Source organism: Trematosphaeria pertusa (genome assembly GCF_010094035.1).
Source record: "Trematosphaeria pertusa strain CBS 122368 unplaced genomic scaffold BU26scaffold_6, whole genome shotgun sequence".
Taxonomy (NCBI): Eukaryota; Fungi; Ascomycota; class Dothideomycetes; order Pleosporales; family Trematosphaeriaceae; genus Trematosphaeria; species Trematosphaeria pertusa.
In genome coordinates this window covers 1,532,057-1,546,516 of record NW_022987217.1, presented here as the reverse complement: position 1 = coordinate 1,546,516, position 14,460 = coordinate 1,532,057, and the positions used below count along the sequence as shown (strand labels likewise).

Sequence of the window (14,460 nt, the reverse complement as noted above, 5' to 3'; positions counted from 1 at the left end):
TGGACGACGACGCGTGCACGTCTTGAATGGGGAATGCGTCGTTTATTGGACGTCTCGCATTGCCCATTTTGAGGTGGCGGACTAGCGAGAAGTCGAAGTCCGTATAGTCGCAAAGAAGGAAGGCAAAAACAAAGATGCGATACGACCGGTACAGTACAAGAAAGGAAAGTCTCTTCTCCTACCATTCCCACTTCAAGCTACCCACGCTCACGGATCATACGGCACCCCACCCATCCTCCTCCACATCTTCTCCCGCGCCCAACTCCTGCGCTGCGCACCCCCCCTCTGATTCTCCACATCCTTCGTCTTCGTCTTCTCCGCGCTGCCATCGCAGAACATCACAAACCCATCCAGCTCCAGCGTCTTAATCACCGTGTTAATCTTCAGATACGGATTCTCCAGCGTGACGCCCTGCTCGTCCAGATTACACAGCTTGCGCCTCAGCTTCTCGCCCGTCAGCCCGGGGAAGTTGACATTGTTCGTGCGGAACTTCGCCGGGTCCAGCGCGACGCCGTCGTCGGACCACGCGCCCGTGTACGTGTAGTTGACGTACTCGACCTCGAACACGGGCTTGCCGACGGTGCCGGCGCGCGGCGCCGTCGTGAAGTTCGCGTATGCCGTGCAGTTGAGCCACTGCACGCACTCCTCCGAGATGGCGAAGTCGACGTCGTCGAAGATGTCGCCGAGGATCTCGATGCAGTTCTTGATCCCGACTGACATGCCTTTGCTGCGCGCGTAGGCGGACACTTTGTGCAGGTAGGTCACCGTGTCGCCGGGCGTGATTTCGGGCGTGAAGCCGTTGTCGTTGGAGTAGACGTCTTCGCAACCGTATTAGCCAATGCCTCCCAAAGAAACAGAAGAACAGAAGAGAGGAGACAGGGGAAGAGAGGGGAACACACCAACGTTATCCGGCTCAATAGCATTACACCCCTTCTCCGCCGCGAGATCAATCCTCTTCTGAATCACCTTAAACACATTCTCCCGCCGGATATCCAGATACCGCTCCCCTGGCCAGTCCGGCAGCTCCTTGCCCAGATCCTGGCGCTGGAACTCGCCGTAGTCGTCGCGCCAGTTCTCCGCCGTCGCCGCCGAGAAGTAGCAGATGGTCTTCTGGCCCAGCTGGTTCATCGTCTTGATCGTCTCCGCCGGCGTCCAGAACATGTCGATCTCGTAGACGCCCGAGTTCGGCTTGATGTAGCCGTCGTCGACGTCCGGGATCCCCGTGAGGATGAACTGGATGCGCGATTTCATGGGGGGTGTCCAGTAGCTGGGGGCGGCGGTCTGGCGGGTGGAGGGCGATATGCGTTCGGAGAGGATGGGTTTGGAGAGCGGGAGGGTGTCGGCTGTGGGTATGGCGCTGCTGAGCGCGCCCCAGAGGGAGGCGAGGAGCGGGAGGTGTCGCATCATGCCGGCGAACCTGTAGGTAGATCCGGGTTTCTCCAGCGGATTCTGGGTCGACGTTTCCAGGGCGAGCGTCCACGCCCACCGCCGCCTCTTTAAACACGCAACGTGCGCCCACAACCCTCCGGACCAGGTTACATCACCCGCAGCCCTCTCACCCATCTCCTCTTCAATCAAAAAATACTAAACGCGATCAGCGGCTCCACTGCCGCATCCAGCACCTCTCGCGATATCCGTTGATTGGCTCGCATGCCCTCATATACGCCGGGTTCCCGCGCATACGCAGCGCGAATATACCGAAATGCGCGGCATATAGTGTATATTGGGCTGGTGTTAGGGTGCAGCCAAGCAGAAGACGCGGGGGGTAATATATCTGAGGGGGGTGCGGATGGAATGCTATTTGGCGCGTTTTTGCCAGCGAGGATCGGCGCGATGTTGAATATAGCGTGTAGTGCGCAGTGCGCATCCCTTCTCTTTGCGGGGATGATACAACTCTGCGCTCCTACTCCGAGGGGTTTTTGGTGTGCAGGTAGATGGGCTCGGTGCAGCGGAGAGGGAGTGGTGCAGGGCATAGACGGAGGAAGTCGAGAGCGAAGCGGCCTCGTAACGGCGGGAGGCGATTGCGACAGGGGATATAGGGGTTGACGGTTTTCGAACGAGCATTTTCTGGAATGACGTCAGTAGACCCTTTAGTTGTTCGATCTTACCTCCGCTGCATATGATGAACTCCTCCTCCCAAGGGTTCTTTCGCTAGAACGCTAGCTTGTTTCGTCCTGTATAAGGTAACATCATTCATTGGGTCCTTAAAGCCAAGAAGACAAAGAATGAAGAATTTTACACAAGCGAGCGAATGCGCTTCGCAAAAGAAGAAAGTATATACAAGAAGCGTTTAACTCCACCGACTCTTAGTAATCGTACGAGTCGAGGAAGCTTGCCCTCTCCATGCGGCTCCTCTCCTCGAGCACTTCCTCATCTTCTAAGACATCTGGGCTGACGGGAATCCGTCCAGAAAGCTGCCTCTTCGCGTAGTGGCCGGGCTGGTGTCCAGCCTTTGCAGGTGTGGGAGTAGGCGCGGGGATCTGCGTTGAGAGCGTAGTGGGCGATGGCTTGCCGCGGCCGTTACCCTTACCGTTTGGGCGCTGCCACCAAGGGTGATTGTCGCCTAGTTGTCCAGCGTTTTGCGAAGGCTGGGCAGGACCCGGAGTCTCGGATGGAGAGACGCCTGTAGTGATTGTCGCGGCGCCGGTTCCACTTGGCCGATTGAAAGGAAGACCGGTGGCAGTGCCAACAGGAAGAGCGGTCGAAGTACTCGTTTCGTTCGCGCTCCCACTATTCAAAGCCAGAATGCGAGCTGCGGCGGCCTCGGCAGCAATCATAATGATAGCTTGGGTGTTCCCAGTAGGCAGGTCTGGATGCATGGATCCGTCAACCACGAACAGATTGTCGGTCCCGTAGACCTTGGTGTCTGTGTCAACTACGACGCCTGAGTCGCCCCTGGTACCCATCTTCGCCGTTCCAACGTAGTGGACACCGGTCGTGTATTCCTTGTTCGCGATGACGGATTTAACGAGGTCGGCGCCGGTCATGTTGCTAGTGGCCGTTGTAACAGTACCAGCAGAGCGGAACGTGAGCGTGGAGTTCGGTGTGCGAGTCATGTCGAGCAGACGCTGCATGAACAGGGATGCGGCTTCAATGTCTTCATCAGTCTGGAGCCAGGGCGTCGAGGTAAGTTCGGTAGCGCCGTCGGCAGTGATTCCTAGACTGCCAACCGAGGTAAGACCATGCGAGAGGTATATCTTCATCTGGATGGTGTCGTTCGCAGGGCCGTTGCAGGTTCCTTGAATGAACATTTCTTTCCCGCTAGTGGTGTTGACGGCGGTCCAGAAGCTCAATCGCTGGCCTGACTGCGCAAGGACGCCATTGCCCTTGGCGAAGAGGTCGATAGTGGTCTGGTTGGGAGAGACGATGTCGCTGGTAGGGGGTGAGTACAAAGGCACAGAGGTATTGAATTTCAATGTGAAGATGACGTGGTCCTTGATCTCGGTACCAACGGGGAGATCGATCCAGTCGATTTCTGCGGGAAGAGTGACGCCGCTTGTGCCTGAGGCGACGGTCTGCAGCTGTTCGGACGGACCAATACCCGAGTTGAAGAGGATACGCGGAGTGGACATAGTTCCTGATGAAAGAATGACGCTGCCTCCTGCGTTAACGTTGTAGATCACGCGAGCGCCAGTGCTCGATTCCGTCTCAATACCAGTGACGGCTGAGCCATTGCGAACAGCGCGGATGACCTTGGTGTTGAGCATGAGCTTGAAGTTGGGGAGAGTCTGAGCAACCGGGAGGTATGTGTGCACGACACCAGAGCGTAGACCGTTGGCGAGATTCCAGGGCGGGTAGCCGTAAGCATCGACCCTAGCATTGTGGTTTCCGTCAATGAAGTCAGTGTCTGTCCAGCCATTTGCGGCGAGAAATTCTGAAAGTACGTTGTATGCCTCATTGTTGTAGCGGAGACCATCTTCTGAGCCGTACGTTTGGCCTGGGTTTCGTTCGTAGACGCGATCGGCGGCTTCAGCGACGTCCGACCACTTCCAGCCTTCCGGCCATTTGTCATCAAAGTCGCGCGACTGGGGCTTGACGAACATCATTGCTGCGTACGGTCAGTGGCTAGTATCCTACTTAAGCTCGTGGAAGAAAGATGACACACCATTGACTACGGTACCTCCACCGAGAAGGCATCCAGCTTGATCTGCAGTATCAGTACAGAAAGCAGGATTACCAGCCTGGCTGAGGTAGTAGTCCAGCCCTGGAACATCATAGATTGTCGTGGAGCTGTTCCATGAGAGGGTTCCGTTGTTGCCTGTAGCTCCTAAGGAAGGTCCACCACGCTCAAGTAGGAGTACCGAAGCGCCACTCTCTGCAAGCCTTTCCGCAACGACAATGCCAGCAGCACCAGCGCCAGCGACGATGCAGTCATAAGTCGAATTGGAAACCGAGGCAGTAGTGTTGCTACCCGTAGTACCGTTTGTAGACCCACCGCCGGTACCGGGGGTGGTAGTGTTGCCACCAGGGGTTGTTGAGTTTCCAGAACCTCCAGTGGCCAGTGCGGCCCAGGTATCAAAGTTGGCGCTCTTTGCGTCGTCGACAGTGAATCCAAAAAGCGCGAAGCCTGCAGAATGATATGTTAAGGCCGACGAAGCCGACGTGGGGTCAGTGAGTGCGTCATCCGAGTATGCCCATCCAAAGACATTCGCGGTGTCTGAGAGAACGAGCGCATCGTCCCCAATACAGCTCGAGCAAAGGAAGGTGTACGAGAAGGCGGTGTCGTTGACGTAGGTGCCATCGGGAATAGTCGTCATAGTGAAGCTGCCATTGGTGGCGGAAGGAGAAGTATAGCCACTGCATAAATCAGCTGGCTATGGGGCAAATGGCGGGCGGTACTCACGTAGCCTTTCGGAAAGACGACACAATCTTATCCTCATGGGGCCATGCTACAATCAGAAGACTGCCAACCATGGTGGATCCCAAAGCAAACCCGCCCCATCCTCCATCGTTAGAAACCGGTACGACAATCTGTGCGATGAGGTCCGTAGTTGGGTCCTCGGGCAGAGAAATGCCCATGCGGTATCCAGTCGAGTCCATGTATCCATTGAAGGTGATGCCGCTCTTCTCGTCAGTGTATGGGGAAGCAACTTGGGCCGCGGCTCTTAGTGCCAGCAGAGCGGAAGAAAGAAAGAGTGACCGGGTCATCTTGACCATGAGGGTATGAAAAGAACGGGTGGCTCGGCCGAGAAAAGAATGAAAATGCCTTCAAGGCAAGAAAGAGCGAATGCCTAAAGAATGAATGGAACCGTTGATGAAGAGGCTCCAACTGTCAATAAGCGACTGTCCATTATGTATGCGGGGCAAGAATTTTGGCACTGCGGGGCCGTCTGGTCCTCAATCTCTGTTATCCATCCTCTTGTCAGGGATCTTGATGCAACTCAGCTTCCCGATTCCACAGAATAGTCCAGAAGCGTCCCGCAGCTCAGAATTCGGAAGCGGGTGGCCCAAGAACCTGGGTCCCGAAAGGTCCACGCATGTCAAAGCCGTTCAATATCGGATCCACCAGCGTGGAAGATAGATGAGATGACGACGCATGCAAAAAGCTTGACGGAGAAGTCAATTTGCGGTGGCGCGATGATAGGATTGGGGTTGTTTCAACTGATCTTAGCTTGTTTCTGCTTCTTTAGGGCGCTATGGCCGTTTCGAAACGAGCCACTCCCATAAACGCGCATCCCCAAATCTTTGCCGAATGAGAACGCTTCCCATTACGATTACGCGGAGTTTCGTGTAGTAGCTTGCGTTGCTTTGTCGCCCTATAGCATCTCTTGCAAAGGAAGATGGCCGGCCAAGATCGGCCCTCATGCTCCTTTTGAAGCTCCCAAAACCTCTATCGATTGATATAGCAGCGCCGACGAAAGGATGACACATCCCCAGTGCACTCAAAAAGAGTGGGAGACGACGTTTGAGAAGAACGCGCGATCCGACGGCAGAGGCGCCATGAATCCGGACGTGGCAGAACTTACACGCACTCCCGACGATTCCTCAAAAGCGAGAACGGAACTTTGAACGCGACAATGGTCCTGCAAGGTTAACGGGATGCCTGGACCGCGAAACGTCTCTGACAATGGACGATAGGCGGAGGACGAAGTCGCGGCTGCTCAAGCGAAGCTGAGGGCAAACTAAGACGGCTATCGAAGGCGTGAGGTTTCGGCTGCAGGAAGTCGGTTCCCGCATTCGCGAAGGGGTTCTCGAGTGATCAGTAATATGAGGTGTTGGCTTCTGTCAATGAGACGAGTCGAACGCCCGGAGGTGTGAGGAGGAGGCGAGGTAAGGCGGGGTAGCGCCCCGGAAACTCAACCTCGGTTCCTCTGTGCTTACGCTGAACCTCACCTTTCAGCATATAGGTGTTTCTGTCGTGTCGAATCCGTTTTGTTTCTCAATTCTCCCCTCGTCCTAGTTCTGTTGCACTATCAGTTCGAGATTTCCTCGCAATGGCTCCGAAGAACGACATCCCCGCCTACGTCCTAGGCGTCGGCCTCACCAAGTTCATCAAACCGCGTGCACAGCGCGCGTATCCGGAGATGGGATATGAAGCTGGTGTGAAGGCAATGCTCGATGCGCAGATCAACTACGACGATGTGGAGACTGGTGTTGCGTGCTACTGTTACGGAGACACCACGTCTGGCCAGCGGATCTTCTATCAATTCGGAATGAGCTCGTACGGCGCTTGCTATGCCAGAGCAGCTGCACTTCAGATGGCTGATAAGTGTTTAGGATCCCAATATACAACACAAACAACGCTTGCGCTACTGGATCCACTGGACTGCACCTCGCGCGCACACTCGTCAAGAATGGCGCCGTAGACTGCGCCCTCGTCATTGGCTTCGAGCAGATGCAGCCTGGATCTATCAAAAGCGTCTGGAGCGACCGCCCCTCGCCCATGGGCCTCAGCATGCGCATGATGGCCGATACTCGCGGTGTCGATAAGTCGCCACCCAATGCTCAGTACTTCGCCAACGCCGGGAAAGAATACATGGAGAAGTACGGGGCCGAGGCTCGAGATTTCGCTGAGATTGCAAGAATAAGCCACGAGCACAGTCAACGGAATCCGTACGCGCAGTTCCGGGACGTTTACACGCTCGAGCAGATCGAGAAGGCGCCCATGATCTCCTGGCCACTGACGAAGCTGCAGTGCTCGCCTACCAGCGATGGAGCGGGCGCTGCTGTTATAGTATCGCAGAAGTTTCTGGATGCAAGGCCACATCTGAAATCCCAGGCGATTCTTATGGCTGGCCAGGCCTTGCTCACCGACTCTCCGCAACTGTACTCCAAATCGTCGATGGACCTTGTTGGCTACGACATGACGCGTCGCGCGGCACAGGCGGCTCTCAAAGAAGCCGGTGTATCGCCAAAAGATATTAAAGTCTGCGAGCTACACGACTGCTTCTCGGCCAACGAACTCATCCTGCTTGAAGGCCTCGGCTTTAGTGAACTAGGCAAAGCGCACCACATGGTTCGAAACGGCGACATTACATACGGCGGCAAAGGACCGATCGTAAACCCTTCTGGCGGCCTCATCAGCAAGGGCCATCCCCTCGGCGCAACGGGTCTTGCACAGTGCGCAGAGCTGACCTGGCAGCTTCGAGGATGGGCGAACAACAGGCTGGTAGGAGACGCCGATGTTGCGCTGCAGCATAATCTGGGGTTAGGAGGCGCTGTAGTCATCACCGTTTATAAGAGAGCGGATGGGGCGAAGAACGCAAAAGTCACTGACGAAGAGGTGAGGAAGAGTAGCCAGTTCGACTACAATCCCGCGGTTGAGGCACGATATGTGACTAAGGAAGATGGAGACAAGGTTAGATCGAAGACTGTCAGGAACGAGTATGCGCTTGGAGATACTTTGGAGAAGATTCAGAGTCGGCTTTAGGTATGCTATGTGTAATGTACATTGAACGAATAGGACCCGCTTCCTTTACGGCGTTCTTTGAGATGGTCTTGCTCATCGCAATTAGCCCAGCTAGCCTGTACGTTTCGCCGGCCCAAGGCCCCGTGTATCAAAGCCTTATGAGACAGCCTGGGCAAATCGTCAGCATTACCACTAACTCAACATGATACCAGTACTGACTTCCGTGATTTGGTCAACCCCTTCTCTGGCTTGATCGACGGCATCCTCGCCGGCCTCCTTCACCTCTTCAGCCGCGCCTACAACCGTGTCTTTGAGATCGCTGAAGAAGCCCCTCGCTTGGAGTTGGATTGTCGGCGTTGGATATGCAGAGGAGAAGGCGAATAGAGAGGCGAAGAGGAAAGCGAGTGGCGAAGATGGACGCATGATGTTCGCCGGCAGAAGTGAAGGAGTGACCGGCACTGGATGAGGGTTGGTATAACTTTCCGGGATAAGAGAGTGACTCGGAAAATAATTTGGTTGGTCGAAAAGAGTAATTATGCTGGAACGTGATGGGAATGATTGGATGACCGGTCCGCTAGGAGCGAACGGTCTTGCTCGTTGAGTTTGGTCTACCTTGATGCTCTCTTGCCTGCTATATACCTACTTTTCTCTCTGGATCCGTCCATTTCTCCCAAATACCCCAAAAGTTCCAAGCACGTTCGTTTTTCGCAAATTTCCATTCCTCTCAACTCCATTGGAGATGATGGACAGCTGGAGCCGTGGATTCAAGGCAGACGAGGCGCATTCGACTGTGCCTCCTTCAGATTAGACAAGGCCGATAGGGCATAGCTTTGTGGCCAATTGTTAGTCGAACAGGTGTTAAAGTTGTGGGTGGCACGCATACGCGCCTCGTTTAGCGCCGCGCTCGGGCTTTGAGTGAAACCAACAAGAGCCTTGCGTGTCGCCGAACTCACTGCGACCGGGGAGGGATTAGCCTCCTGAGGCTCTTCTATACGAGAAGCTCGGAAAGTTGGGACGTAGAATCGCGTGGTAGCAGTCCAAGGGGAGTTTGAGCTCTGGCGGAAGCCCATCACGTGCGCGTTACGAGCCCCTGACGTCTGAAGTGCTTCGCAACAACTCTAGCGACTTTGTTGCGCTATCGCAGCGGGTAAAGTCAGGATTTTCGCACCTCTAAAGGCAGGTCCAACCCGCATTACGTCACCAGCATGGTAGCCGGCAGTCTCCTGCCTTTAGAGTCGCAGCGTCCTGGGCATTCGCGATACGTCTTAACTTTAGGGGAACGGCACTTATATATCCACATTGACTACGGATAGGATTGCCATTAGGGCTAGCAGCGGAGATGTGCGGCGTCTATAGCGTCCGAAGATCGGTGCTATTGATTGGGTATTGGGCGGTATGAAGCGTGCGGTGGGTGCATATCCTGTCATGGTACGTATTTAGTCAATGGATTTCGCGGGCGACTTCAAGTCGCTTCCTGGGCTTTGGAAGCATCCTTTCGTACTCATTGAGAAAAGAGATTAGTTCAATCGCAATGACTGCTGAGCCACATCCGTTCGATCCTCTTTCGCCTGAGGAGATCGCAGAAGTTTGTCACGCGACAACTACTCCAGGGCGCATTCAGCTCACATTCCTCAGACCGCGAATATCGTACGCTCCAGCCTTCGACATGAACCATTATTCCGCGTCATCACTCTGGCCGAGCCGCCGAAGAAAGAAATGGTTGCTTTCCTCGACACTGAACACGCGGGGAAGAAGACAACTGCACCGCAGCGAATAGCCAGAGTCCATGCCTATGTTGATGGGGCCTTCCACGAGCTTCTGGTCAGCCTGAAAGAGAGAATAATACTCTCACATGAGATCCTGAAAGGAAGGCACTCGCATGTGGATTCAGCGTACATGAAGAAAGTGGAAGAAGCCTGTTTGCTGGACCCCCGAGTTCAGGCCGAGATTGAAGCGCTGAAGCTTCCGAAGGGAGCGACGGTCATAGTTGAGCCTTGGACGTATGCTACAGATGGAGTGAATAGTATGAGCTCTCACAATGGTACGTGTTGCTTTGCGGGAAAGATCCACGACTGACTGGCGCGTTCCAGTGCTGGTTCTACATGCGGCTGTCCAATCACATCGATGCGAACTATTACGCCTACCCGCTTGACATCGTGGCGGAAGTCTCCGAGGCTCTCGAAGTCATCAAAATCCACCGGCTACCCTCTGGCGGAAATGAGACGATCGACGCTAACAACGCTGGAGTGTTCGATCGTCGCAAGATCCACTCTTCCAGCGAGTACCATCCAGACCTCAGCCCCGATCGGAGAACGACCACACGTCCTCTGCAGGTCATCCAACCAGAAGGCCCTTCTTTCCAGATCAACGGCAACCACATCACCTGGGAGAAGTGGACCATGCGTCTCGGCTTCAACTACCGCGAAGGCATGACACTGCACGATATTCGGTACGACGGCCGCAGCCTCTTCTACCGACTTTCGCTCTCTGAGATGTTTGTTCCATACGGCGATCCGCGCGCTCCCTATCCCCGGAAAGGCGCCTTTGATCTCGGCAACGACGGCGCTGGCGTGAACGCGAACAACTTGAAGCTTGGGTGTGACTGCCTGGGCCACATCAAGTACTTCGACTTCTGGCACGTCACTTCTTCCGGCGAACCGTTGAAGATGCCAAATGTGGTATGCTGCCATGAACAAGATGACGGGATACTATGGAAGCATACGAATTTCCGGACGGGGAATGCGGTGGTGACGCGCTCGCGGGTTCTGGTCCTGCAGACGATTATTACAGTCAGCAACTATGAGTACGTGTTTGTGTTTTACTTTGGCCAGGATGCATCAATTCACTACGAGGTGCGAGCTACGGGGATTCTCTCTACGGCTCCCATCGATATCGGCGATAAAGTGCCATACGGGACGGTCGTGGCTCCGGGCGTCCTTGCGCCATATCACCAACACCTCTTCTGCCTGCGTATCGACCCCGCGCTAGACGGCCACAAGAACTCACTCGTAGTCGAAGAATCCTTCCCGATGCCCTTCCTGCATGCTTCAAACCCTTTCGGCGTGGGCTACATCACAAAGGACAAAATCGTCGAGAAAGAGCAAGGCCTCGATCTCAACCACAGCAAAAATCGCGTCTTCAAGATCATAAACGAAAGCAGCATCAACAAAACGTCAGGCACGCCTGTAGGCTTCAAGCTTCTCCCCTGCTACAGCCAGCTCCTCCTCGCACACCCCTCCTCCTACCACTCCAAGCGCTCTGAATTCGGCGCGCGCGCCGTGTGGATAACGCGGCACCACGACTCCGAGCTCTACGCCGCTGGCACGCACACGATGCAATCTCTCGGCGGCGAAGGGATCGCCTCATGGATCAAGGCTCGCGAGGACCATGCATCATCTTCTGTTCGGGATGAGGATATCGTGGTTTGGCACACGTTCGGCTCGACGCACAATCCGCGCATTGAAGACTGGCCCGTCATGCCGTGCGAGAAAATGATAGTAGGCTTGAAGCCAGTTAACTTCTTCGACAAGAATCCGGGCTTGGGTATCCCGATCTCAACGCAGAAGCGGAACAAGAGCGTGCTCGTTGGGGAGAAGGAGCCCCGGCGCGTAGCGAAGGAGGCACTGAAACCGAGGTTGTAGGTAGGAGAGAGTGGGATTCCTTGTCTCATCTGGCGTCTCGTAGCTGAGCGCCTCAATGACGTTTGCGAATCGACGGGGCCTTGTGGTGGCGGGGTAGGAATATCCACGTTTTACAACGTACTTAAGTCAGGTCGAGACGTGGGAAGCGAAACAACGTTCGCTACGCCACAGATGTTGCGCCTCGGAGACGGCGCCGCAGAGGATGGAACAACAGGTCGGTGCGCCTCACCAAATGCCACTCTGTCTAGAAGCGAAGATCATGACACATAATATATTACTATTAACTATATATTCGTCTTCAGGACGCCAGTTCGATCTTCCACCCACATCACTCACTGCATATTTCAAGTCCAGAGTCACGGTCCAGCCGACCTATCTTTCAAAATGCATATCCTCGAGATTATTGCCTCATTCGTCGTTATATCTACGACATCACTAGCAGTCTATGCCTCGCCATCCTCTCCTCCAGAGGACAGAGCCGTGCAGCTAGCAGCTCGAGATGGCGAGACGGTAAGCGAACGGATACCTCCCAGCAAGTACAGTGGCTAAATACACACCAGATGCGCTTTTTCAAGCTACCAGACTTTGCCGGACCCTCCGAAGAGGTCAAGGTCACTCGCGACAGCTGCATTAGATTGGCACAGGACAAAAGGTGAGTGCCATCCCTCCCATCTTGCACAAGGCGCATGTCCAGGTACTAACCGTGGATCGCAGCATCGCTTGGCATTCCAAGTCTGTTCATTTACCGGATCCGCCGGAGAAGTGGAGTTGTGTCCTGTTTAAGTGAGTCTTGTGGGAACATGTTAAGGGTTACACATCTCGAAGCTGACTCCAAGACAGTGAGGAAGATTGTCTACCGCCTGCAAAGTCTAAGAGCTATACCATCACTAGCACTAGCCCTCTGGGGAATTTGGCTGTTGCGGGGTTTGACACGTTTGGGTCAATGAAGTGTCACCATGCATGAGCGGGTCTCGAACGCATGAAGACGTCAACGGTGGAGGAAGTCTAGGAGATCCACATGCCGAGCTTCTGCTTCAGTGTGTCTCGGCGTACGAGGCTTTTAGCGGGATGTTCCACCGCTCCTTGTAGCCCTCCTTTTCTTCGCGTTATTGTACAACATCCAGGCAATGATTAGAAGAATGGCGATTATGCCGGAAGATGCCGGCCCTGTCACTTTCCACACTTCCTTCTGGTTCGTGTTGCCGGATTCTCCCGTAAACTCTACTACATTCATTCCGAAGTATGATGTGAAGAAGGATAGTGGGAGCTGGGGACATGTCAGAGCTAGCGCTGTTGATGCCTGGGTGTGACTTACAAATACGATCGTTACGATAGTGAACAGCAGCAAGATTTGTGACTGGGCTTCAGTCTCGTCGGCTTGTTTCCTTGCAAGGCGGGCCAGCTCGTTAGAAGAGCGGACCTTATTGAGGCTTTCTTCCTTCTGCTGAAGGTCGAGCAGGTTCATCAACTGCGTGATAATAAGTGAGAGGCCCTGGGGCTATGACATGGTTTATAGCTTACCGACTTCCAAGTTCTATCCGCGTCTTCGATCATCCTCGAGATCTGAGTCCGGTAGCGTTCTAGGTCTTGTTGCCTCACGTGGAGTTGAGACAATAACGAATCTCCCGCAGGAATCGCAAAAGCCTCTATCGCCCCTACGGCATGTGCGAGCGTCTCTAGTTGAGTCTCGAGAAGGCGCTTTACGCTGTTCAATTCGTCCATGATGTCAAGAACTTCCAAAGCCAATTTTACTTCCTTTCGTTTGTCTGCGAGATCGCTAGGTTCAGACTCTTTCTTCCGAAGCGCATCACGGAATTCCCGGAAATGATTCGTGGTATCTTCTGCCTTTGTACAAACGTGTTCGTTAGGGTTATTCCTCTTTGTGGAAGTAACTTCGACTTACAGCCTGCCTAATGGCACCCTGAAATATGGAGAGAAAATCCAACGACTCCCCTCTGTAGCCGAGCATCTTATTTATGGCATGTTCGATGATTATACTGACCATATATATACCTACGCGGTGCGGACCTACGCCGTACGGATATTGAAGTGCAGTGCTATGATAATGGCTCTGCATTTCACTTAGAATGGCGTGATATAAGTCCGTGTCGTTTTCTATACCCGTTGTGGCATGCCCTTCCTCTACTTCTTTCTGGGGAAAACATGTCAAGATGACTGACTTCGAACCGTCGTTCAATGAGATCAGCCACAGCCATAGTTGATCCACCATGACCATGGTCGGTCCGCCAGGAGAGTCTTTTGTACGCTTGGATACCACTTGGTCATTGTCTCGAGATGACGTATCGGTAAGGCTGGGGTAGAAGTACTGATCAAGGCTTCGTCGGGGATGCATTGAATTGGGCCCGTTGATATCGTTCTTTATGGCCTGATAAAGGCGTTTCGTCGACTGCGGAAGCGTGCCTGGAATAGATGAGGGCTTCTTATCGAGACACCGCATGACGAAGTCGTTACGTTGCTTGAAAGCAGAGACGGTATCCCAATGAATGTATGGCATCTAAAACATTGTGAATAATGCTACCAAGAAGGTATATTAACTAGGTTTGGTTTCACTTACATAGAGCGCCATCTCCGTTCGGCCAGGCACTTCACTGCTTCCCACATCTATTGAAAATGTCAGCTAACGTGAGGAAGAACCTCCAGATATAGCTCTCACCAGGCGCATAAGCAACATGATACCCTGGTTCCATATATCTGGCGTGTGGAATCGTACGACTGCGTCGCTCGTTGTCTGACCAGTATTGTCCCTCCATAATTGGTATGTCGACACTATCATCACCGAGAAGCAGCCATAGCAAGCGCCTGAGGCAGAACTGGGCATATTTTAGTGTTCAAAAGACTTGCTTGATGTGAAGAGCATACCTGGACCCAGGATGAATCCGTGATACTAATATGTAGCCAAGTCAACCGCGCATCATCGTCCTGACCCTTGCTCGCCGGAGGGGTTGACAA

At 53.9% G+C, this 14,460-nt stretch overlaps 7 protein-coding genes across 7 annotated transcripts; 3 read left to right on the top strand and 4 right to left on the bottom strand.

The window, feature by feature from the left end:
- Window positions 1–549: 549 nt before the first annotated feature.
- Window positions 550–1,206, bottom strand: BU26DRAFT_409155 (glycoside hydrolase family 114 protein; the record flags this gene model as incomplete). The annotated part of the gene is made up of 2 exons (XM_033822902.1): window positions 550–818; window positions 900–1,206. Coding segments are annotated over 2 exons (576 nt in total), but the record flags the coding sequence as incomplete, so codon positions are not given.
- Window positions 1,207–2,306: 1,100 nt separating this feature from the next.
- On the bottom strand, window positions 2,307–5,396 carry BU26DRAFT_593917 (uncharacterized protein; the record flags this gene model as incomplete). The annotated part of the gene is made up of 4 exons (XM_033834891.1): window positions 4,844–5,396; window positions 4,106–4,797; window positions 2,732–4,048; window positions 2,307–2,623 (listed from the first exon to the last, which is right to left on the bottom strand). Exons 1-4 carry the CDS (start codon window positions 5,155–5,157, stop codon window positions 2,307–2,309), a joined length of 2,640 nt encoding a protein of 879 aa, XP_033685132.1. The 5' UTR covers window positions 5,158–5,396.
- A 905-nt stretch (window positions 5,397–6,301) lies between these two features.
- BU26DRAFT_295991 (thiolase-like protein) lies at window positions 6,302–8,063 on the top strand. Its single transcript, XM_033821711.1, has 2 exons — window positions 6,302–6,661; window positions 6,718–8,063. The coding sequence occupies exons 1-2, from the start codon at window positions 6,435–6,437 to the stop codon at window positions 7,868–7,870; spliced, it is 1,380 nt and encodes a 459-aa protein (XP_033685131.1). The 5' UTR covers window positions 6,302–6,434; the 3' UTR covers window positions 7,871–8,063.
- Window positions 7,830–8,300, bottom strand: BU26DRAFT_604361 (uncharacterized protein). The gene is made up of 2 exons (XM_033835520.1): window positions 8,069–8,300; window positions 7,830–8,017 (listed from the first exon to the last, which is right to left on the bottom strand). The coding sequence occupies exons 1-2, from the start codon at window positions 8,270–8,272 to the stop codon at window positions 8,006–8,008; spliced, it is 216 nt and encodes a 71-aa protein (XP_033685130.1). The 5' UTR covers window positions 8,273–8,300; the 3' UTR covers window positions 7,830–8,005.
- A 1,036-nt stretch (window positions 8,301–9,336) lies between these two features.
- BU26DRAFT_455593 (copper amine oxidase) lies at window positions 9,337–11,436 on the top strand (the record flags this gene model as incomplete). Its single annotated transcript, XM_033824888.1, has 3 exons — window positions 9,337–9,434; window positions 9,485–9,890; window positions 9,914–11,436. Coding segments are annotated over exons 1-3 (1,983 nt in total), but the record flags the coding sequence as incomplete, so codon positions are not given.
- Window positions 11,437–11,823: 387 nt separating this feature from the next.
- Window positions 11,824–12,757, top strand: BU26DRAFT_295923 (uncharacterized protein). Its single transcript, XM_033821710.1, has 4 exons — window positions 11,824–12,000; window positions 12,051–12,142; window positions 12,205–12,273; window positions 12,331–12,757. The coding sequence occupies exons 1-4, from the start codon at window positions 11,875–11,877 to the stop codon at window positions 12,452–12,454; spliced, it is 411 nt and encodes a 136-aa protein (XP_033685128.1). The 5' UTR covers window positions 11,824–11,874; the 3' UTR covers window positions 12,455–12,757.
- Window positions 12,488–14,185, bottom strand: BU26DRAFT_518560 (uncharacterized protein). The gene is made up of 6 exons (XM_033828844.1): window positions 14,165–14,185; window positions 14,066–14,112; window positions 13,394–14,005; window positions 13,012–13,335; window positions 12,806–12,958; window positions 12,488–12,757 (listed from the first exon to the last, which is right to left on the bottom strand). The coding sequence occupies exons 2-6, from the start codon at window positions 14,075–14,077 to the stop codon at window positions 12,551–12,553; spliced, it is 1,308 nt and encodes a 435-aa protein (XP_033685127.1). The 5' UTR covers window positions 14,078–14,112; window positions 14,165–14,185; the 3' UTR covers window positions 12,488–12,550.
- Window positions 14,186–14,460: the final 275 nt, after the last annotated feature.